Source organism: Aulonocara stuartgranti, assembly GCF_965226115.1.
Source record: "Aulonocara stuartgranti genome assembly, chromosome: 4".
Lineage (NCBI taxonomy): Eukaryota > Metazoa > Chordata > Actinopteri > Cichliformes > Cichlidae > Aulonocara > Aulonocara stuartgranti.
In genome coordinates this window covers 15,320,870-15,344,361 of record NC_138942.1, presented here as the reverse complement: position 1 = coordinate 15,344,361, position 23,492 = coordinate 15,320,870, and the positions used below count along the sequence as shown (strand labels likewise).

At 40.4% G+C, this 23,492-nt stretch overlaps 1 protein-coding gene and 1 long non-coding RNA gene across 4 annotated transcripts in view; one reads left to right on the top strand and one right to left on the bottom strand.

Moving 5' to 3' along the window:
* Positions 1-13,274, top strand: part of LOC309705500 — an 82,714-nt gene extending 69,440 nt beyond the window's left edge. The window contains exon 2 of the long non-coding RNA XR_014276566.1: positions 13,015-13,274. This is a non-coding gene — a long non-coding RNA (uncharacterized lncRNA). The remainder of the gene's footprint in view (positions 1-13,014) is intronic.
* The window catches only part of LOC309705469 (nuclear GTPase SLIP-GC-like), a 154,780-nt gene that overhangs the window by 10,112 nt on the left and 121,176 nt on the right, over positions 1-23,492 (bottom strand). For 2 of the 3 annotated variants that reach the window (XM_082531323.1, XM_082531322.1), the window contains 8 exons: positions 3,520-3,547; positions 3,303-3,384; positions 3,020-3,132; positions 1,547-1,585; positions 880-918; positions 721-762; positions 279-303; positions 49-135 (listed from right to left, as the gene is read on the bottom strand). In XM_082531323.1, coding sequence (XP_082387449.1) covers positions 49-135; positions 279-303; positions 721-762; positions 880-918; positions 1,547-1,585; positions 3,020-3,132; positions 3,303-3,369 — 412 coding nt within the window. In that variant the 5' untranslated portion in view covers positions 3,370-3,384; positions 3,520-3,547. Of the gene's footprint in view, positions 1-48; positions 136-278; positions 304-720; positions 763-879; positions 919-1,546; positions 1,586-3,019; positions 3,133-3,302; positions 3,385-3,519; positions 3,987-23,492 lie in introns of those variants that run through there. The other variant, XM_082531324.1, reaches the window with a different exon arrangement.

The following is a 23,492-nucleotide window of genomic DNA, read 5'->3' as shown; positions in this document are numbered from 1 at the left end:
CCTATAGTGGCTTAAACTGTGACACTGTTTAAAAAGAGACGTAAATACCTGCAAATCCTGGCATAGACTGACGCTGACGCTTAGCTGGTGACTGCAACCTGCTGGCATCACTTTGAAGGTCTGATTTTCTCTTTCCTGATTGGATAAAAACAACAAAACAATAAGAACAAAGCATTGAAAGTTACTCTTAGTAAAGTTATGTAGATTGCAAAAAAATACTGGTGCCTTTAAAACACCGACTAATATGAGATGCAATAAATACGATGCATGTGTCTCACCTGTATCACTTGTGGATGGCAAGACCTGAGGATGAATATGAGTTATACAGGAAATTATCACTATTTGTATTGGCATTGCTCTTTAACAGCATTTAAAGGACACTAACGTACAAGTTTTACAATCAACAAACTTAAATGCAGTTATGTTTTCAACCAGCAGGCTGATGAAGAATACATCATAAATTACCTTCTTCTTAGTAAACATCTATGAGACAATTCTTTTACATAATTAAGTCCCAGTCATAAAGACCTACAGAGACAGTTGGCGAATTCCCTAGCTAGGGCAAAATGTATATTTCCCAACCCCCTATGAATGAACTTTTTAGATTCGGTCATTTATTGGTTTCTGTAGAGAGTCGTCAGTTTCTATAGACCAGAGAATGGAGCTTTACTTTGTCTCAGGCAGTTGGCTCATGTGTCTGAAATTCAGTATAATCCTTACCTGAACCACATCAGCTGCTTCTTCATGCTCCTGTTCATATTGCAGATAAAAAGTGCAAAGCAGTGTTTAATATTAAGCTCTTAAACATGTATTAAAAATTGTATTTGTCATATGGACATTAAATCTGAAGGGGGAAAAAAACGGTTTTAAACTGACTTGAAAAGAAATGACTGTTTCCTGATTTGAGGTTTGTTCTTCCTACAACAGTAAAAACAGTTTAAATCTATATTAGTTAAGAATTAACAAAATTACTCTACAAATAATTACTGCCAGTGAGACACAGGAGGCCAGGATCACAGAATTGGAGATTCTGCTTCGCACCCTCAAAAATCCCTTAGCTAGCCAAGCCCCTTTAGCCCGTGGAGCCAAAGGTAGCGTAGGCCCAGTTAGCTCCCTCTGGCAGATTGTCCCGAGCAGCCGGGGAAACAGGATGACTGGGTGACGATGAGGACGAAGCACAGTCTTAAACAGAAGCTCCTGGTACACCACCAATCTGTTCATGTGTCTAACTGTTTTTACCCACTTTTCGAAACACCTGCCAGGCATCAAACTCTGGTAATTGGTGATTCTGTTCTGAAACATGTAAGGCTAGAGAAACCAGCAAAGACGACCAGAACAGATGACACTGAGGGAAATGTAAAACTGAAAGGTAAACATAAATTCGGCAAAACTGTAATTTACGTCGGCAGTAATGACATCTGGTTATGTCAATCGGAGGTACTAAAATTAATATTGAATCAGTATTTTACCGTATAGGCAACAAAATCAAGCTTTCCTTTGTCTCAGGCAGTTGGCTAATATATCTGAAATTCAGTAAAATCCTTACCTGAACCAAACCAGCTACTTCTTCATGCTCCTGTTTACCCTGCAGATAAAAAGTGCAAAGCCGAATACAATACTGAGCACTTAAACATGTATTAAAAACTGCATTTCTTGTATAGATACTGAACCTCAATGCAACAAAATAGTTTGTAACTTAATTGAAAAGAAATGACTGTTTCTTGATTTGTGTTTTGTTCTTTCTAGCACAATCAAAACATTGCAAATCCATCTTAGTAAAGACTTAACAAAAATTGCGCTAGATATTATTACGAGTGTTGGGCAAATTACTTTGAAAAATTAATTTGTTATAGTTAGTAGTTACTTCTTCAAAAAAACTAATTGAGTTAGTAACTGAGCTACAATATTTTAAAAATAAATTATTACTAGGAAAAGTCACTATTTGTCATGGTGCTGGCTCGTTGACCCAGCGTTTTCTGTTTTTATGATTATTTTCCTCTGTTCTAGTTATTCCGATTTTGGTATTCTGTGTCCTCCCCCTTGTGTCCGGTTTGTGTTCTAGATTTCCTGTTTTATTCTGAAGGTCTCTGTCTGTTGTCATTGTGTTCAGCTTGTGTCCTCCAGTCATCATGTGTATTCGGATCAGCTGTTCTTCCCTCCTGTGTGTGATTACCCGATTACCTTGTGTGTGTATATATAGTGGGTGTCGGTCTGTGTTTGTTGTTGGCTCATGTGCGTTCTATGGTGTTTTGTTCCTGTCTCTGCGTCTCTCTGCCCCGCACCCCTTTTGTATGCTCTCAGGTTTGTCATTTAGTTCTCCCAGTTTAGGTTTCTTCAGTTGTTTTGTCATGCCTCACTGCCTGTTTTTCCCCCACTCCACCACTTGTAAATAAACGTCACTCGAATCATCAGTCACTGCCGCATTTTGGGTCCTCCTTTTCCTCCAACACCACACAGCTCACCCCGCCAGCCGTGACACTATTACGTTACAAGGTTACAAAACTGAGTTTACAACTACACATTTGATTTACAAGTACAAAATATTTATGACCACAATTTAAGCCCATAGAAAGGGTGGAGTTTTTTGTTTTTGCTCCTTAGAAAATGCAGCTTTTACAGTTTCCTTCTGCAGAAAAATAGCAATAGTATTCAGGAGAAAATCTATCTAATTTATAGTATCCACTTTAAATTAGCTGAAGACAGCTTCATACATCTGTGTGTTGAAAAACTGTAACACGTCCACACCACATTTGTTAGTAACAGTAACATCGTTGTAACAATAGAAATAGCAAATAGTTAGATTACTAGTTACTGAAAAAAGTAACAGCGTTCCTTTTATCGCTGCTGTTTCCATCACTGATTATTACTGCCAGTGCATTTTTAAATATACAGATAATTCTAACAAAAATTCACCTCTGTATATAGCAATATATATATATATATATATATATATATATATATATATATATATATATATATATATATAATTTTTTTTTTTTTTTTTTTTAAACTTAATTACCTTTAACAGCTTGAGTCTCTTCCTGAATTTCACTCTTGGTCCAGCTTTTGTGATCAAATTCTCAATTTCTCGATCATCAAGCTCATACAGACTTTCAGCATCGATTTGTTCATCTGTAAGAAAAAATAAAGTTGCAGAGATAAAGTTTATCCTCAACTTGCTTCAGAAATTCTTCTTAATGAGTGAAAAAGCAATCAGCCCAAATCTATGAGCTGTTTTACAGTTAACAGATCACAACAGAATCAGTATCTGTACCAATCACAGATTCACGTTAATACTTTACCTTTAAATTTTTCTACCCACTCACTTAGCCCCCATTCAACCAGTTTGTTTCTTACGAAATCATCCATGACCAAGAAATGAAACTGAAATATAAAATGCAATATTTAACCAGACAGTACTGCTTTACAAATTAGACATTTGTGATCGACTTCTCCTTTAATCCATATATAATCAGGGACACTGATATTAAATTCAGATTAAAAGTTCAAACTGCTCACCTTTTGTTAGAAGTAATGCAGGAAAAGGCTGCTGAGGGAGATGTGAGGGAAGCAGTGAGACAACAATAGGAAACAAGCGGGAAGAAAGAAATCGAGCAAAGAGCAAAGTCCACAAACAGATACGGTTAAAAACAAACTGGAACTGTGTGGCTCAGACTGCACAGGTGCAACTGCATCTATACATAAAATAGAAAGGTTAATCCAACATGAGTAACGCAGGAGCAGGAAAAAGCAGAACGGAGAACTGAGAAAAGCAGGAAGAGGAGGTGTTTGTGCAGAAGGGTGTGGCTGGCAGACAGGTAACAACCTGCCTCGGAGCAAATGTTTTGTTTTTCTTTTTTGTTTTACTTTTTAACAGAGGAGTGAAACGATGTTGGGTGATGAACACTTTAAAAAATAATTATTAATACCATCTTTAATCCTCAAAAGTATTAATAAAAATAGAAATTGCCACTCTGTTATGTCACAGTCATCGGGCCAGCCACAACCATCCCACAATAGATAAATGTAACTGTTAATGCTGGGCTTATGCTGGGCAGATACTGTGCGGTTTTTTCAGTCGCGTTATTCAGCTTCTGCTCAAACTGTACGATTGACTCGCAGGGGTTAGAAGTTCGTAGGTCACGATGCAGGGTCTCACACTATACGGCCCGATGCTCTGATGCGACCTGAGTGCTCAAACTGTGCGTCCATAAAATGAAGGTTATAACAGAAATTCTGTCGCTCGCTCTCCCTCTCTGTCTTTCACTCACACAGACATGCACACCACCACCATCAACTTTGCTAAATTGCTAATGAAAAACATTTATCAAGCAGCTGTGATTGAGCAGCACTATACATCCAACTATTTTCACGGTTGTTGTGGTCGTGATAATTTTGTGAGGCCACATCGAAAAGGCTCGGATGAGCTTGCCATAGTTCTACAAGTTGTGCCTCCATCGCTTGTGTCCAGATCACACGCTGCACTGCCGTGCTACGCCGTCTTTTTCGCTGACATTTGTGTTTGCGGGTCCGCAGTGTGAGAAGCTGCGGTGACACCCTCACGACCAAGCGATTGATGATCGGGAGCTGGTCGTGAGGTATTAATCGCTTCTCGTTACCCCACGTATACTACACGATGCACGACGCACGATGAAGGCCAAAATCGGGCCGATCGCCAAAACGGTCGCACGACTCAAAAATCGGCTCAAAATGGGCCAGAAATCGCACACTGTATGCCCAGCATTAGTTTGACTTGCTGAATTATGGTGTATAGGTAGTAGATTCACTGACAGTTAGAAGGAAAAAGAATTTATAAATCTTGGCTGAAAGTTGTTGCTTAATCAGTGTTTGTGTTTTTAGAATGGCGTATTTAACATGCTCAAATGTTGTATCACTACATAAAAGGATTGCGGTTCACACAAACATTCCTTCTTATCCTCCCTACGCTATTCGTTTTAATGTTAATGTATTCACATTGTAAAACAAACAAAAAAAGGGACAGCATATGAAAAGGCAAGGCAAGGCAAGTTTATTTGTAAAACATACATTTGTAGGGCCACATAAAGTATCTGCAGTTTGTGATGTGATAGAACTGAAACAAATGATTTTCCTTCCATATTCAAAGTGCCAAAGACAATGAGATCCCTCGGTTCATCTCTGTCTAAAAGTGGAAAAGAAGGACTTAGCATCCAGCCTTTTTATGGGAATCGTGATGCAGAGTGATAAAACTGAGTTTACTTAGATGTTATTTTGCTAATGGTTAATCATGTTTAAATGTAATCAATATGATGAAATAGAAAGTGTAGTTTGAGTAATAAAATTATTTGATGCCTGACTTCTTCACCTGGATTGCGGGAGTGCTTTTGACTACGCTGCTCATCCTTTAAAAGCAGGGTCAAACCATCCGCAGCTCTTATTACGCTGCCTTGATGATGTCAAACAGTGGTTGTCATTAAATTTTTTAAAGCTAAATGAAAATAAAACTGAGGTTGTCATTTTTGGCAACTTTAATCATATCGACAGCACTCTGGGCACCCTTTCCTCGTATTCTAAAACACATGTAAAAAACCTCGGTGTTGTTAGGATATTGCTTCAGGGAGCAGACATGAAACCGTCTTAGGTTTTAGCCATCACTTTTTTATTGTCTCCACACCACCCTCCGGTGGCTTCCACATGAACTGCACCTTAAACAACAACTGTTTACTCATATCATGACATCCCCCTTTTTTTTTCTTTTTTTTTTCTACAACAACAGGGGCAAACAACAAAGCAACCCACACCACCACTCAAGGCCCACGACCTGTGGAAAAAAGAAAGGGAGAAAAAAAAATGCCTCTTGGCATACTCACATTTCTCTCCAGTGAACATATTTTTTCTTCCCATTTTTTTTTTAAATTTATTTATTTTTTTTATATCAAAGCATGTGCTCAAAACATAATGTTCATTTTATTCCTCAATAAGCCTTCTGGGCTTGGAAACAATACGTCCACTCGCAGTTTTGGGTGGGGAACTTGGAAACTCTGTGGGAGTGACATTTGTACTTTGCATGTCCATCTCACTTTGTCCCTGTGTTTCATCACACTCATTTTGCTGTGTTACATTTTGATTGTCCCTTGACTGCCTTAGAAACTTTCTGTTCCTTCTATATGTCTGTCCATCAGGCATCTGAACAACATAAGATCTTGGATGTTCAGATAAACCTGTCACCTGAGCTGGATTCCATACGCCCTGTTGCCACATTCTGACAGTGTCACCAACCTGCAGTTGCTTAAGTGCTTTGGTTCCTTGGTTAAAGTATTCTCTCTGTTTCTGTTGTCTTGTTTCTAACAACTGCTGCACTGTCTTAGTGACCATGTGAGGTTTCAATCCTTGCGATGTCGGTGGAAGTATTGTTCTTATGCGTCGACCCATTAGCAGCTGGGCTGGTGACGCTCCAATGTCCTCCAACGGTGTACTCCTCAGATTTATTAATGATAGATACGGGTCATTCCCCTCAGCTTTTGCCTTTTTTAACACTGTTTGTACTCCTCTCTCTGCCATTCCGTTTGACTGTGCATGGTGGGGGCTCGTAGTGTTGTGACAAAACTCCCACTCTTTTGCAAAGTCTTGGAATTCACGGGAGCTGAACTGTGGTCCGTTGTCTGAAATCACCGTTTCAGGAATCCCGTGTCTGGCAAATTGTGACTTAAGATGAGTGATAACTGTTGCACTTCTTGTGTCTGACTTCAGCCACTCAACCTCAATGAACTTGGAATAGTAATCCACTAAGAGGAGATATTCCTGCTGGTCAAAAGTAAGTACACCTATCTTCTGCCAAGGTCTTTCAGGAACACTATGTGGATGTAGTGGTTCTTTGTTCTGTCGTTTCTGGTGAGTACTGCACACATCACAGCAGTTCACCATCTCTGTGATACTCTGTGACATTCCAGGCCAAAAGGGTACTTCTCTCGCTCTGCGTCGGCAGCTTTCAATACCCAAGTGACCCTCGTGAATGCGCTTTAGCATTTCTGCTCTCAGTGCTGCAGGAACAATAAGCTGCTCTCCTTTGAACAGAACTCCATCCACTACTGAAATTTGTTCCCTGTAATTCCAATACACTTGGATTTCTGTTGCAGCTTGGTTTCTTGTTTCTGGCCATCCATCCAGAACTGTCTCTGTAAGTTTAGTCAGTGTCATATCATTCCTTGTTTCCTTTCTGAATTCCTTTAGTTTTGCACTTGTCACAGGTAAGTTGGAAATTACCATGTGCACCTGGTCTTCTATCTCATTATCAGATGAGCTGGTCACTGGCAAATATGCTCTGGATAATGTGTCTGCGATGTACATTTCACTTCCTGGCTTGTGCTGTACTTGTACCTGATATTTTTGCAGTCTCATTAGGAGTCTCTGTATTCTTGCTGGAGCACTGCTCAACGGCTTTTTCATTATCACTTCTAGTGGTTTGTGATCTGACTCCACATTCACTTCTCTGCCATACACATACTGATGGAAACGCTCTGCACCAAACACAATTGCCAACATCTCCTTTTCTATTTGTGCATAACGCTGTTCAGTCTCTGTTAATGAGCGTGATGCATAAGCAACTGGCTTGCCATCTTGTAGTAAGACAGCACCGAGTCCACTTTTAGAAGCATCGACAGATAGTGTTACTGGAAGCTGTACATCGTAGTATCTGAGCACAGGAGCTTCAGTAAGAATTGTTTTCAATTTGTTGAATGCGTGCTGATGCTCACCTTCCCACTGCCATGCAACATCATCTCTGGTAAGGCCGCGTAATGGCTCTGTGTGTTGTGACATGTTTGGAATGAACTTTGCTAGGTATGTCACCATACCCAGAAATCGCTCCACATCTTTTTTGCACTCTGGTGTAGGCATTTTCTTTACTGCCTCTATCTTGCTCTGATCTGGTTTCAAACCATCTGCCGAGAAGATGTGGCCAAGGTATTTAATTTCCTCCAGGCCTACCTTGCATTTGTCCTTGTTCAGCTTAAAATTTTTTGCTCTTGCTCTCTCCAGCACTTGCCTCAGTCTGTCGTCATGCTGTACTTTAGTCTCTCCCCAGATCAAAAGGTCGTCTATGTATGTCTCGACGCCATCAATCCCCTCAAACAGCTGCCTCACCGTCCTGTGGAATACTTCTGGAGCTGAATTAATTCCAAAAGGCAGGCGAAGGAATCTGTAACGACCAAAAGGTGTGTTGAATGTACAGAGACGAGAGCTGGCTTCATCCAATTTAAGTTGCCAAAATCCTGAGCTTGCGTCCAGCACAGTGAAGTATTTGGCCTTTGCCAGTCGGCTCGTTATCTCTTCAACTGTTGGCAACTGGTAGTGCTCTCTCATGACTGCTGTATTGAGATCACGAGGATCTAGGCAGACTCTCAGTCGTCCAGTAGCCTTTTCCACAATGACGATTGGATTTACCCACTGGGTAGGCTCTTCAATTTTTGTAATCACCTCCATTTTTTCCATTCTGTCCAGTTCTACTTTGAGTTTTTCTTTGAAGATGTCCATTTCATCACTTTTATTCAGTGCCATCACTCTCTTGATGAGTCCCATTTCTTCACATGTTTGAATTCCCAGAATTGGCTTGGTTTCTGATTTTACGACAATGAACTCCAAAGCAAAACTTTTCTTTTTGTATTTCACTGCCCAAGTGCACTTTCCTTTAACTGCTATTTTGTCTCCGGTGTATGTTGACAACCTGACATTTGTGGGTCTAAGCATTTGCTTATTTCCTATTCTTCGTAGTAGACTGTAGGGAACCACATTGGCTTGTGCACCAGTATCAAGTTTGAATTTCACAGGTTTATGGCCAACTTTTATTTCTACAGTCCATTCATCTGTTTGTGTCCGTGTTTTTGCATTTACAGCCCCAATGAACAGACTTGCCTGCTGATCCGTGGCTTCATCGGCGACAGTGTGCACTTTTCTCGATCTACACATTCTGGCAAAGTGATTCATTTTCCCGCAGTTCTTGCACTGTTTGCCATAAGCAGGGCATTGGCGTGATGCATGCTTAGTTCCACATCGTTTGCAATTAAACGTGCTTGCTTGGTCTTTGTCGTTCGGTTTCATCTTACTTTGTCTTTTTTGCTTGTCTGCTTATGTCTCACTGCATCTACGTCTTTACTTTCATGTGCAGAGACTTGAGCATTGCGATCCTCCTCATGCATTTGCTTGATTTGAGCTTTTGTGGTCTCAGCTGCAATGCAAAGCTGAACTACTTTTTCGAGAGTAATATCATCTTCTCTTAACAGCCTTTCTCTCATTGCATCCGATGTAATTCCACACACTACGCGATCTCTGATGAGGGATTCTTGCAGTTGTCCAAATTCACATGACTTGGCCCTTAGCTTTAGCTCCGTGATGTACTGGCTAATTGGCATATCCCCTTGCACACACGTGAAAAACTTGTACCTTTCATAGGTTATGTTCTTCTTTGGGCTACAGTATTCCTCAAATTTCTCCATTATTTTCGTCAGCTTATGCTCATCACCATTTTCCGCAAACGTGAAGGTATTGTACACTTCAACCGCTTCCTCTCCAGCAACGTGAAGAAATAGTGAAGACTGTACCTCGGGTGGCTTGCTAGCACCTCTTGTAGCCGCTAGATACAGCTCGAACCGTTGCCAAAACCGTCTCCAATTTTCCGAGAGGTTCCCTGGCAGCAAATCAAGTCCAGCTGGCGGCTTAAGCCCTTCCATGTGTGCGACACTCTTCTATAGCCTTATCAGTTCACTTCTGACACCATGTTAGGATATTGCTTCAGGGAGCAGACATGACACCGTCTTAGGTTTTAGCCATCACTTTTTTATTGTCTCCACACCACCCTCCGGTGGCTTCCACATGAACTGCACCTTAAACAACAACTGTTTACTCATATCATGACAGGTGTTTACATTGATGGTTCTTTTAAATTGAATAAGCAGGTGAGTGCAGTAGTTCAGTCCTGTTTTTTTCAGTTAAGACAGCTAGCCAAGGTAAAGCCATACCTTCCGGCTAACGTCTTTGAGCGTGTTATTCACCTTTTTCTTACTTGCAGATTGGACTACTGCAATTCATTGTATTATGGTCTAGATCAGGCCACCATCCATCGTCTTCAGATGGTTCAAAATGCTGCTGCTCGCCTGCTAACTGGTACCAAACGGAGAGAGCATATAACCCCAGTTTTAGCTTCTTTACACTGGCTTCCTGTCTCCTACAGGGTCCAATTTAAACTTCTACTTTTTGTTTTTAAGTCACTTAATGCCCGAGCCCCTCCTTACCTGTCTCAATTCAATTCTTTATTTATTTGTCACATGTAGTTATAGCTGGTACAACATACAGTGAAATGTTTTTTCTGGCTAAAAAAGTACTCCCCCCGACTGTGCAAACATGCTAAAAAAGATTTTACATAAAACTAAGAAAAAAAGGGAAAGAAACAAAAGTTAAAAGTAAAAAAAAAAAATATATATATATATATATATATATATATATATATATATATATATATATATATATATATATATATATATATAAAAACAATGTAAAAGTCCATATGTTTGTGCTTATAAGTATATATCCATGACGTGCAAGATATTGCACTGTAATGATTTGAATAAAAAAACTATAAAAATATACATATTTACATAGTACAGATGTATATAATAAGGTACGGATAAGGTTCAGAGAAAAAAGTAAAGTGCAAATTATGTACTGTGTGTGAGATTGTCCATCATGTTGTCCGGTTTGTGTTTTGGTTGAGGAGTCTCACTGTTTGTGGGTAAAAACTCCTCCTGAACCTTTCTGTTCTTGTTTTCAGGCTACAGAGGCGCTTCCCTGACCTCAGTGGCCTGAACAGTTTGTGGGTGGGATGGCTGGAGTCCCTAATGATCCTGATGGCCCTGGATCTGCACCTTTCAGCATAGATGTCCTGCAGTGCTGGTAGAGGTGTTCCCATAGTGCGTTCAGCTGTGCGCACAACCCTCTGCAGGGCTTTCTGTTGCTGTACTGTGCAGTTCCCGTACCACACCATGATGTTGTTGCACAGGATGCTCTCAATGACACCAGTGTAGAATCTCCTCTGTATATTCTTGGAGATCTTAAACCTCTTTAGACGCCTCAGGTGATAGAGGCGCTGTCTGCCTTTACTAATGAGGAAGTCCGTATGTGTACTCCAAGTGAGGTCCTCGTTGATGTGGACACCGAGGCATTTGAAGTTGGAGACTCTCTCCACAGGGGTTCCATTGATCTGAATTGGGGTGTGAGTTTTCTCACCTCTCTGTTTTCTGAAGTCAATCACCATCTCCTTTGTTTTGCTGATGTTCATGGAGAGGTGATTTGCCTCACACCACTTTGCTAGTCCATCCACCTCACTCTGGTAGGCCCTCTCGTCGTTCCCAGAGATGAGTCCCACCACCACTGTGTCGTCAGCAAACTTCACAATGGAGTTAGTGGGGTGTCTGGCCGTGCAGTCCGCGGTGTAGAGGGAGTAGAGAAGGGGGCTCAGTACACATCCCTGGGGGGCCCCTATGTTCAATGAGAGTGTATGGGAGTATACATCCCCTATTCTCACTGACTGTGGTCTCGCGGTCAGGAAGCTATGAATCCACCTGCACAAAGATGTACTGAATCCCAGATCTTGGAGCTTACCCGAGAGGGTGTGGGGCACTATGGTGTTGAATGCTGAGCTGTAATCTATAAACAGCATTCTCACATAGTTCCCACATCCCTCATCTAGATGGCTCAGTGTGGTATGCAGGACCTGTGCTACAGCATCTCCGGTAGATCTGTTTGTCCGGTATGCAAACTGCAGTGAGTCGAAGTCGGGAGGAAGGAGGGAACTGATGAAGGGTTTCATGAGCCTCTCAAAACACTTCATCACTACAGATGTTAGGGCTACTGGGCGATAATCATTTGTCTGAGCTCCTCTCTGCCTATGCTCCAGGAAAAACCACGAGGTCTAGCTCAAAACTAATGTTGTCCATCCCACGGACTAACCTCAAATCCTGTGGTGATAGATCCTTCTCTGTGGCAGGTCCCAGACTTTGGAATAGTCTCCCCTTAAATATTAGATCTGCACAAACACTTGAGCAATTTAAATCTTTACTAAAGACACATTTCTATGCCCTGGCTTTTAACACACTATGACCCAAGCATTTTGGTCTTATTTGAATTAGTTTAGTTATTGTTTTAATTCTTTTACTGTCCGTTTATTGTTTTTTATTGTTATTATTGTATTACATTGTTGCTTTTTAATACCATTTTTATATTGTTAAGCACTTTGTGCAGCATCGGCTGTTTGAAATGTGCTATATAAATAAATTTGACCTTGACCTTGTGTCTCTCTGTATGCGTGAGATTGTGGAAATCTGAGAGATGTGAGAATCTCTGAGTTTATTCAATTCAACTCAATTTTATTTATATAGTGCCAAATCACAACAAAAGTCGCCTCAAGGCGTTTCATAGGTACAGAGAAAAACCCAACAATCATATGACCCCCTATGAGCAAGCACTTTGGCGACAGTGGGAAGGAAAAACTCCCTTTTAACAGGAGGAAACCTCCAGCAGAACCAGGCTCAGGGAGGGGCGGCCATCAAATTGGAGTCTATTAGATAGATATGATACAAACCATTGCAGTGCAGTACCTGTAATACCTACAGCATGTTCTAATCGCTCTAATAGGATATTATGGTGGACAGTATCGAATGCTGCACTGAGGTCTAGCAGGAAAAGCACAGAGATGAGTCCACTGTCAGAGGCCATAAGAAGATCATTTGTAACCTTCACTAAAGCTGTTTCTGTGCTGTGATGAGCTCTGAAACCTGACTGAAACTCTTCAAATAAACCATTCCTCTGCAGATGATCTGTTAGCTGTTTGACAACTACTCTTTAAAGGATTTTCGATATGAAAGGAACGTTGGAGATTGGCCTATAATTAGCTAAGACTGCTGGGTCTAGAGATGGCTTTTTGAGTAAAGGTTTAACTACAGCCAGCTTGAAGGCCTGTGGTACATAGCCGATTATTAGAGATAGGTTGTAGTGATGGGTCGTTCGCGAACGAAATGGCTCTTAGAGCCGGCTCTTTGACGTGAACGACGCGAGCCGGCTCCTTATCGCGAGCCGTCACGTGGGTTTTTTTTTTTTCTTTCTCTCACCCTCTCTCTCTCTCGCACTTTTTTTCCGCTTCACTTCGCACCTGAGCCTTGTGCTTTATGCTGGGCAGAGGGGGGAGGGGCGGTAGTTACACTCAGTAGCACAGGAACAGAGCCAGAGGGAGAGAGAGAGAAAGAGAGCCAGGGACAACAACGTCACATTAGAAAGGTATAGTAATCATCCACAACTATTTTCGGTTGCAGATGATAAAGGATTCAGAAAGTTTATTCATGCAGGCCCATATGACAGAGAATATGCATGTTCTTTTAGTTTTCATATTATAATTTATATTTAATTGTGTTGTGGTTTGCAGTGTTTTGTGTTGTTTTCACTTTAAATTTGTAAAAGGAAAAAGCTGAAAATTTAAATAGTTAAAAGTTGAAATGTGAATACTTGATTTTTGTATTATATGATTTATTTATTACATTTTATGTGGAGTGAAAAAATAAAAGTATATTTACAGTGGCCCCTACAGACAAAGCACATACAAACTTCAAATCACGTACGAACTCTGAAGCACGTACAAACTCCAAAACATGTAAAAACACGTAAAAACTCCAAAACACGTACAAAAGACAACAGAAGTGCTCCAGGATGCTGGGCGCAGTGTTGAGCTTTTGTTACCGAGTGGCTACACAAGCCAGTAAGTACCAACGACCGGATTTGGTGTGTGGTAGTAACAGGTAAATGAACTTTTTTTTTAAATTATTTGAATATATATGAGTGCCTGTGTAGAAATACACAAACAATACACACATGCTTTCAATTGTGTAATTTAAGTGATCTAGTAGCTCTGCTTTGGAAGTTCAGTTCATGCTAGAAATGTGTTTTGGAGTTTGTACGTGTTTTGTCTCTAGGGGCCACTGCATATATTTATATATAAACATATACAAATAAAACCACTTTTTTTACGTTAGTAATTCCTTTTGTGCATAATTTTATATTATTGTTAATAATAAATTAATTAAAGCAACAAAACAACCTGAAGAGCCGGTTCGGAGCCGAAAGAGCCGGCTCTTTTTAGTGAGCCGAACCGAAAGAGCCGGATCTCTAAAAAGAGCCGGAAATCCCATCACTATTCTCTACACCGTTATATTTGTGCCACAAAACCAGCCAATCACAGACTTGGATGCAAAAAAATCTGATTGGCTGTTCTGGTCTCCAATCAGCTCGAAATGACGAAATGCAATATCCCAGAATCCATTTCGTCCAAAACTCAAACGAGGCAGTGGCGGAGGAACACAGAGTGGTGTAATTTGAAATATTACTCTTTCTGGGTCACAAAATAAACTTTTAAGATATTTTCATGCGAGAATGGTGCTGTGTAAACTTCAAATATCTGCTCGATTCATCAAGACATCACATATTTGCATAAGTGCTCTAACGTTTTCTCTCTCTACCGTTCCATGCTCCTCCTGGGTGAAAAATAATAGAGGCAACCGTCTGGACACTTTGTAATGGCGGGCATATACACTGAACTTGTAACTCTAGAAAACTGACGTGGAGTCTCACACAACAATCCCACGTCGAGGAGCGCTCAGCCACACTGTTAAGTAGCTGCTCAACGAGCCTTGATCAGCTCCAGGTGTGTGTGATGATCTTCAGGTGTGCTCAGCAACCTGGCAAGGCCACACCCACCAAGCCTGAAGGTGCCTGTCACAACTGCACCAACACACGCGCACACAGACATACCTCCATATACACAAGCATGAACACGGGAAAGGCAGCACAGTGCAGAAAAATATATAAAATGGACCCCAACTGCTCATGGACCCTGGGTCACTCAGACAATGTTATATTACAGTTTTTTTCTGAATGCTTAAACCCTAACTGTGGTTGTTATAGCACAATTTCTAAAACTATTAATACTTATAGCAAAACCACTCACTGAGTTTGCAAAACTAAAAGCACAAACACTGCACAGCACTCTTTTTGCAGAACTGTTAACACAATTCACTGCTTTACGCTCAATTTCCAAATGATCAACACACTCCTAGCAAAACTATACACATTTACGGCTATTATTGTGTGGATGCTTTAAGCACACTATTGAGTTCCTTCTTGATGTTTCTGTACACTTTTCGCTGTGGATCTACTTCCACAATTTTTGTGCTATTTTCACCGTTCAAATTTTAAACTATTCTGCTATTTCTGCTAATGACGGCTATGTCTTTTTGGTATTTTTCACTATTATACTTTTTAAAATATTAATCCTTTTTCCTTTAATTTGAAATGAATGGGAAACTTCTGCAATTCTGCTAAAATTTGCTTGTTTTTGAAACTTAACTACTTCCTCATATTTTCACCTAGAACAACCATTCAAACTTTAAAATGTTCTCAAATTATTGGGCTATTCAGGTATAAATCAGCTTTTTCAAATCTTTTACCGTTTTACTTTTATGCCTCTTAAAGTTTTCAGTTGCAAAATTGTGATTTTTCACAAAATACATGCGTTGTTATGGTTGCTATGCTGTTGGCTTCCAGTGTGCCACTGAAGGTTTTGCAGTCTTTTCTTCATGTCCGAACAACTTCTTGCTACTTGCTCAATTTTCACTCAACTTCCACAAATTATACATCAAAACGTAGGTATTTTTGCTGGCTTTCAGGAAATGTCACCATCATTGTTGTGGGACTTATAGAATTTTTGCAAATCTCCTCAGACCAACACAAAGTCGGAAAACTCTCCATAGAAAGTCAATGGAGAGTTTGTTCAAAATCACCGCTTGATTTCTGTAATGAGAGGCATATTCGAATCGTCATATCTCCTTAACGAAACAAAGTTAAGACATGAGGCTTGTCCCAGTATATCTTCAGACACTCCTGACGCTCACAATTCAAGAATTTCTTTCTCACCTATTACCGTTCTGAAATGAGTTAGACTTGTTTGAGGGTAGGAAATTCGTCCTTCGCTCAGATTTCTTCAGATTTCAAACTCTGGAAATGAACCACTTTTTTCTCTCGTCATAACTTTTTGTTGGATTTCCACAGAGACCTGAAAATTTCCATGACTGTTCACCAAATCCTGCTGTCTCTTATGGTGAAAGAATGATATCGATGCTCCAAATAGATTTAGAGTTACAAAGCGTTGTTTGAGGGCAGGTCAAGGCAGTTTTTGCTTCGCTCTACTCAGTTATGGTGCATTACAAGTCAAATATCTTTAATAAATCACATTTTAATGATAAATTGTCAACACTTTAAGATTCCTCATGTCTTCTGAACAAAATTAGGGTTAGGAAATTATGGTCATTTGTTTGAGGGGAGTCCTCACTATGAGAAATAGACTGCAAAAACCCTGTGTCTCTCTGTGCTGCGTGCACCTGTTTTGGTGGGAAAAAATACACAGCCTCTCTGATTGGTGGATTCAAATTCAGCAACTCCCAGGCTGCTTCACTGAGCTAGAAACTTGCTTCTCTCTCCGTGTGTGTGTGTGTGTGTGTGTGAGTGTGAGTGTGTGTGTGTGTGAGTGTGTGTGACAGAGGGAGAGAGAGAGAGAGAGAGAGAGAGAGAGAGAGAGAGAAATTAAATTCAATATATTTAGACTGGTTGACTGAATTGGATCATGTGTGTGTGTTTTTCTGTGCATGTGTGTTTCCTTATGTGTCCATATTTGTGATTGTTATATATATATATTTTTTTTTTCATTTAACAAGTATATTTAAGGGACCCTCAGCATGTTCAGCACTTTTTCAGCTGTCCATTTTGCTTTTCCAATTTTTCTGTTTAAGTTATTACTATTGTGCTAAATCATACTATTTCTGCTATTTTATAAGATTTGTGCTAAATATAGTATTTCTGCCAAATATAGTATTTCTGATTAATTATAGTTTTTCTACCAAATCATAGTACAGTATTTCTGCTTTCTATAGGATTTGTGCTTAATACAGTATTTCTGCTTTTTATAGGATTTGTGCTTAATACAGTATTTCTGCTTTTTATAGGATTTGTGCTTAATATAGTATTTCTGCTAAATGTAGTATTTATGCTTAATCATACTATTTCTATATATTTCTGCCAGGCAGCCAATCCTCTGTGAGGACTCAGACATTCAAATGCACATATCAGGGCCTGCACGGCTTCCCAGCCAGCCAATCATATCTGAGGTCTGCCGTTCCTTCTCTCGTCATATCTCAGCGACGGATGTACAGAGAGCAATGAAAATCGCGGTCAAAGTACACCAAAGTCCGCTGATTCACCCAATACAAGAATTATGCTTCTAGTCCACCTAGTTTTTGAGTTACACAAAGTTTTGTAACTCCAAAAAACGGCGTTTTTCGCCTCTCACCGTGATCTAATTCTGACTGCTCATCACCCTGTTTTTCAAGCCGCCCGCTCTATTTCCCAGTGGCGCAGTTGGTAATGACACGGGTCTGCAAACCAACGGTCGTGGGTTCGATTCCACCTTGTCAACATGTTTTTTTCCCTATAAATTAATACACTATCACAGACCAGTAATTCATATTCATCATTTATTACAATTCTGCAAACTTTTATGATTTTACCAGCTTTTCTAATATGGACCTCACATTCTTGTTAACACTCCATGGCACAAATACTCTTCCCTTTAGGCTCTGTGTATGTTTGTGTGTATCAATATTTCTCCCATTTTAAAGTATTACTCCTCCATAATTGTATTTCTGTTAAATCAAAGTACTTTTACTACATCTTAGTACTTCTGCTCAATCATAGTATTTCTGCTAAAGTATTTCTGACAAATCATGATTTTTGTGCCAAATCATAACATTTGTATTATGTTAAAGTATTACTACTAAGTGGAGGAATTTCTGTCATGTTACAGTATTTCTGCTAAATCATACTATTTCTACTATATTATATTTTTCTTTCTAAATACAGCACTTCTGCTATATAATTGTATTTCTGCTATGTTATAATATTTGTGCTAAACCAGAGTATTTGTGCTGAAACATAGTATTTCTGCCAAATGATAGTATTTCTGTCAAATGATAGTATTTGTGCTAAAACATAGTATTAATTTAAAATGACAATATTCATAGTTCATCACAGTGTCTCTGGTAAATCACAGTATTTCTGCTCTGTTGTACTATTTTTCTAAATCATAGTGTTTCTGTAATGCTTAAGTATTTTTGGCTAAATATATTCTTTCTGTTATCTTATACTATTTCTCCTAAATTCTTGTATTTTTGAGAAGTTATCATGTTTCTGGTAAGTTACAATATTTCTGCTAAGCTCTGCTATGCTATTGTATTTCTGCCAAGTATTATGTTTCCTCTAAGATATTGCAGTTCTGCTAAGTTATTCCATTTTAGCAAAGTTCCTTTGCTTCTGCAAAGTTTTTACAATTTCTGCAACTTTTCAGCTTTTTCAGCTAGTTTTTGCATACAGCTTCAGCTTTAAAGCATCCACACTGCATTTTCGCAGGAAATGCAAATTTTTCTAGTTTACACTACTTTGCCAGCTGTCTGGCACACTGTCACATGTGACAACTGTTTTAGATAATTAGTTCACTTTGCAATCAGCCTAAGCACTATAAATAAGGTACAGGTAAGCTGTGGAGTACAATGGAGGGAGCAGGAAGAGTGAGTAGAGTGAGAATTAGAGGAGGCCAAGGAAGAGGACGTGGAGGTGAAGAAGTAGGACAAAGAGGATGACAAGGAGAAGCAAGCGGAGGATGAGGAGGGGGAAGAGGAGGACGAGGAAGGGGGAGGGGGAAGGGTAAGAAGAGTAAGAAATAGAATTGCTGATGACATCAGAGCCACAATAGTGGACCGTGTAATCAACCATGGAATGACCCTGAGGGAAGCTGGCCAACGGGTTCAGCCTAACTTGAGCCGCTACACTGTAGCAAGCATCATAAGGACATTTTGAAATGAGAATCAATTAGTACAGTCACTTTGCACTAAGATTTGTAGCACTGCCATATGCTAATGAGGAACACAACATTACCATAGATGTAAAATTCCAGAAGATATTTTCCCCGGTGCTTTGGACTAGAGGACATTGCATATGATGTAGACGAAATTCTGTGGCCGGACCCAGAGAGACGACACGATGTAGACTGATTTCTTTTTTTTCCTCATTGAAATTACTATTTTGTTTTGACTTGGAAATAAACACTTGTTTTTGTTTTGATGTGTGTGAATAAACACCTGGGCCCTGTTTCAGGAAGCCGGTTTAGAAAACTCAGAGTGAAAAACGATACGCAGGGTTGAGTAACCCCGAACTGTCCAACTCGGAATATTCGGTTTCAGAAAGGCTGATAACAATTAGTTCAGTCAACGCGGAGTTGCTTTAACCCCAAGTGAAGCGCGCGGACGAGGATACATAAAGCCCTGATTAGTGGAGCACAGATTAAGCGAGTCACCATGGAGACGGAGGGAAAGAAGGCGTGATCAATGTATTTTACAGCGCTTGAGGCCGAAATTCTGATGGCAGTATATGCCGATAACATCCAAATTCCGCGGAAAAAAGTAACACAGCCACAGCTGCAAAAGCATGCATGGCAAAACATAGCCGACAGAGTCAATGCGTGAGTGTTAATTTAAACATTGATCGAGGGATTTCCACCCATTTAACACGTTATTTTATCATATGTTATTTTATTTGTTATTTTATACATTTTATTTTGTGATGTGATGTGAGCGCAGGTGCAACCCAACAGGCCCCAAACGTTCCTGGCAGCAAGTAAAAATGAAATATAAAAATATAGTCCAAACAGGTAAGGTGTAATTGTATTATGAGCCATAGTGCTTGGTCTGTTTGTCCCATGTAAATCAATTGCAGTTAGAGGCTACATTAATTTTCTTTCTGTAAGCACTTATTGAAATTATCTGAGCACATTACAAGTACATATTTGCTTACTCTGTATGCTCAAATGTGGCCCGTTATAGCCAACAGAAAAAAAGCGGAGGCCCGAAAAACAGGTGGGGGTCCTCCACCACCACCACTCACAGAGGCTGAGCAGTTGGCCCTCAGCCAAAACAGTGGGCGCCCTGTGGCCGAAGGCATCTCTGCGGGGACATCCTCTGAGTCAATAACCTCGCAAGACACAAGTGCCTACATAGGGGGTAAATTCAAAATAATACATGATGTGCATACATCCTTTCTTCACAGTCACCTTTGCAGTGCGACTCATTCATTTGATAAACTCTTTACCATAATGGATTATTTTGTAGTGAAGTTATGTTCCTACTGATTTTGCCTTCCCTCAGTCTTGGTTGTCTTTGAGAGCATAATGACAATGAAGTGTAAGGTGATAGGTATGTTTGTTAATTGCCATTTGGTCCCTTGTAAGTTATAAGTGACCTGTATAAACCTCATATTCTATCAGTTGATGGTGATGGTGTACTGCATCTGGTGCAGCCTCCTGTTGAGCCAGACCAACATGCAGTTGTGAGTAATACTCCACAGATTATATGAGTGTACAGTAGAACAGCAATGTTGTTTATTTCTTTACTACAGGAAAATAATGAAGAAACATTGACAGCTGTTACAGAGGAGGAAGCAACAGAGACACTTTATGAGGTGTACATCTTTTAATACTTTGTGTACAGGAAATACAGGCGACCAATAAAGCCAGTTGAACAAAAAATCTGTTTATTCTTCTTTCAACATGTTGAGGTGATGGGTCAAAAGAAATGATTGTGACATATGGTGTCTCTGACTGCTCTTCCATCTTGTATGTCCGTGGGAGGGTCAGGATGTTCATGGTTTGGATCACTGCTGATGTTTGGTTCAGAAGGACAGTGTTCTCCTCTAATTGTGGCAATGTTGTGAAGAATCACACATGCCACAATAATGTCACATGCCCTTTCTGGGGTGACCCTGAGTCTTTGCAGGCACTGGAACCGGGCCTTAAGCATTCCGATAGTCATTTCAATTCTGGCTCTTGTCCTGCAATTAGCCAGATTATATCGCTGCTGTGGGCCCGGTTCAGGGTCAGGGTAAGGGGTAAGCAAATAGGGTAAACATGGATACCCCCTATCACCAAGCAAGTAGCCAGTGAACTCTCCTAAGACAGAAGGATACACTTCAGTTCAAATGTCCCTGAAGCAATTGGTCTTTATATATTTTAAAGTATTCTCAACTCACCATGTCCAAATTTTGTGCTCAGTGTACATTCACGGAATATTTGTGAGTCATGGACAGAGCCTGGCCACTTGGCTTCCACATTTGTGATAATGTTGGCAGCATCATATATGATCTTCACAGTGCAGAGAACACAAATTAGCATCCATTACTATGATAAAATAATTTGTTAGTTTGAAATGCTACAGGGAACTATGTACCTGTACATTAATGCTGTGGAAAGACTTCCTGTTCACATAGTCTCCTTCATTTACTAAAGGAGCAATGACTGGAATGTGAGTGCCATCTATACACGCCTGGGAATCCTGAAAATAAATGTAAAATTTAAGTAGTAGTCCAAGTATCACCACATCATAAATTAAGTTTTGGTCATCCTGATACCTGCAATTTTGTGGCATCCCTCTTTGATAAATCTTGTGGGTCTGTGACCGGGGAACACCACAAACGAGTACAGGAGACGTTTCAGTGCAACTGTAACAGTCCTGACTGCCCGACAGACGGTAGCCTTGGAAACGTGCTCAGCGTCACCAATATTATACAGAAAGCTCCCGTTTGCAAGAAACCGAAGTGCAATACAAATAATATGTACAGAACTGAGAGCATGTCCGCGATGTGTCACATGCGTAATATATGGCCTGAGGATGTTATTCAAATAACTTATAGATTGTGCTGAGAAACGGTAACGTTCGCACAGAAAATCATCAGGAAATGATAAAATGTCCAAACGCGCTCTAATCACTCTCTCCCGGCGGAGAGCTCTGCGGAGAATTTGGGCTTCACGATCTACTGGCTCTTCAAGGAAGGGACACGCCATGTCCGACACTTCCTACTGTCAGGTTTCCGACAAAGGGGCGGAGACAGTCAGGGTTAGTTGTAGTAAACCTGCTAGGGGGCAGGTTAGCTTCACGGCGTGTGTCGTCATAGTGACTCACTCAGGCTTCAGCTGAACTCGCTTTGTGAAACCGAAAACCCAGAGTTTTCGTTAACTCAGGGTATACTTACTCAGTTTTTCCACTAAACCGGCTTCCTGAAACAGGGCCCAGGGCCCTGTGCTTCGTACGTCGCTTACTACATCCAAGATCAAATGAAACATCCAAGACCAAACCATCGCGCTAACCGTGAGCGCGCTAATCCGGTTCCCCGAACACACCTGCTGTTGACGATTAGTACAGCTGGATGAAGTAATGTGCGATCACTGGGTGCCGTAAAAGGGGATACGCATCGATAGCAGAAACAGTGATCGGCAACCCTCTGATTGGTCGGCGAAAATGTCGAAGGAGTGCGCTCGGCTCGGTATTTTTCGGCAGCAGAGCAAGAACTCCTGAGTGAGGGATTTCAGGAGTTTCAGAGTTAAATCAGAACGCAAGGGAACACTGCAAAGGCTGCAAAAGCAAGGAGAGAGGGCTGGCAGAAAGTTGCTGACAAATTAAACTCGTAAGTAATTTAATAATAATAATAATAATATATTGGATTTACATAGCGCTTTTCAAGGCACCCAAAGCGCTTTACAATGCCACTATTCAGTCACTCTCACATTCACACACTGGTGGAGGCAGCTACGGTTGTAGCCACAGCTGCCCTGGGGCAGACTGACAGAAGCGAGGCTGCCATATCGCGCCATCGGCCCCTCTGGCCAACACCAGTAGGCGGTAGGGTAGATTTATTATATTACACTATATTATCCAATATTATATTACATTATATTATATTGTTATATTATATCCTCTTTCACATTAGAGCCACAACAGGACCCACTAGAACATGGGAACAAGTAAAAGTGAAATATAAGAATATTCTATAGAATGGTAATATCTATCACTTATATTGCTTTTCGTCTCTTGGAAAGAGACCCTGAAATAATCTGTTTGTTTGTTCATAACAGCAACCAAGAAAAGGGCAGAGCAAAAAAAGACAGGTGGTGGTCCTGCACCCCCTCGTCAACAAGTTGGTTAAGTAAATAATACCCTCACGGGGAAATCGATATCTCTCAATGAGCACACTGTCGCGCTGAGCTAAAGGATCCTGTCTATCCCGCAATATACGCTGAATTCTGAGGACTCTCCTTATCAATCTTGCACCTTCCGCAATGGGTGGCTCGCGTAAACGGACAGGACATGGCTGCAACAGGCTTCCCAAATCCACCTTGGCTTTTATAGCCGTGGTCTCTCATCTTGATTACACGAAGTAATTTACAATTACTACTCTGAAATATGAATTACATCTGTAATAATCACATACATGTAATAGAATGTTAATAGTACATTTCCCTTTTTTAGGAAATGACCTGTATGTAT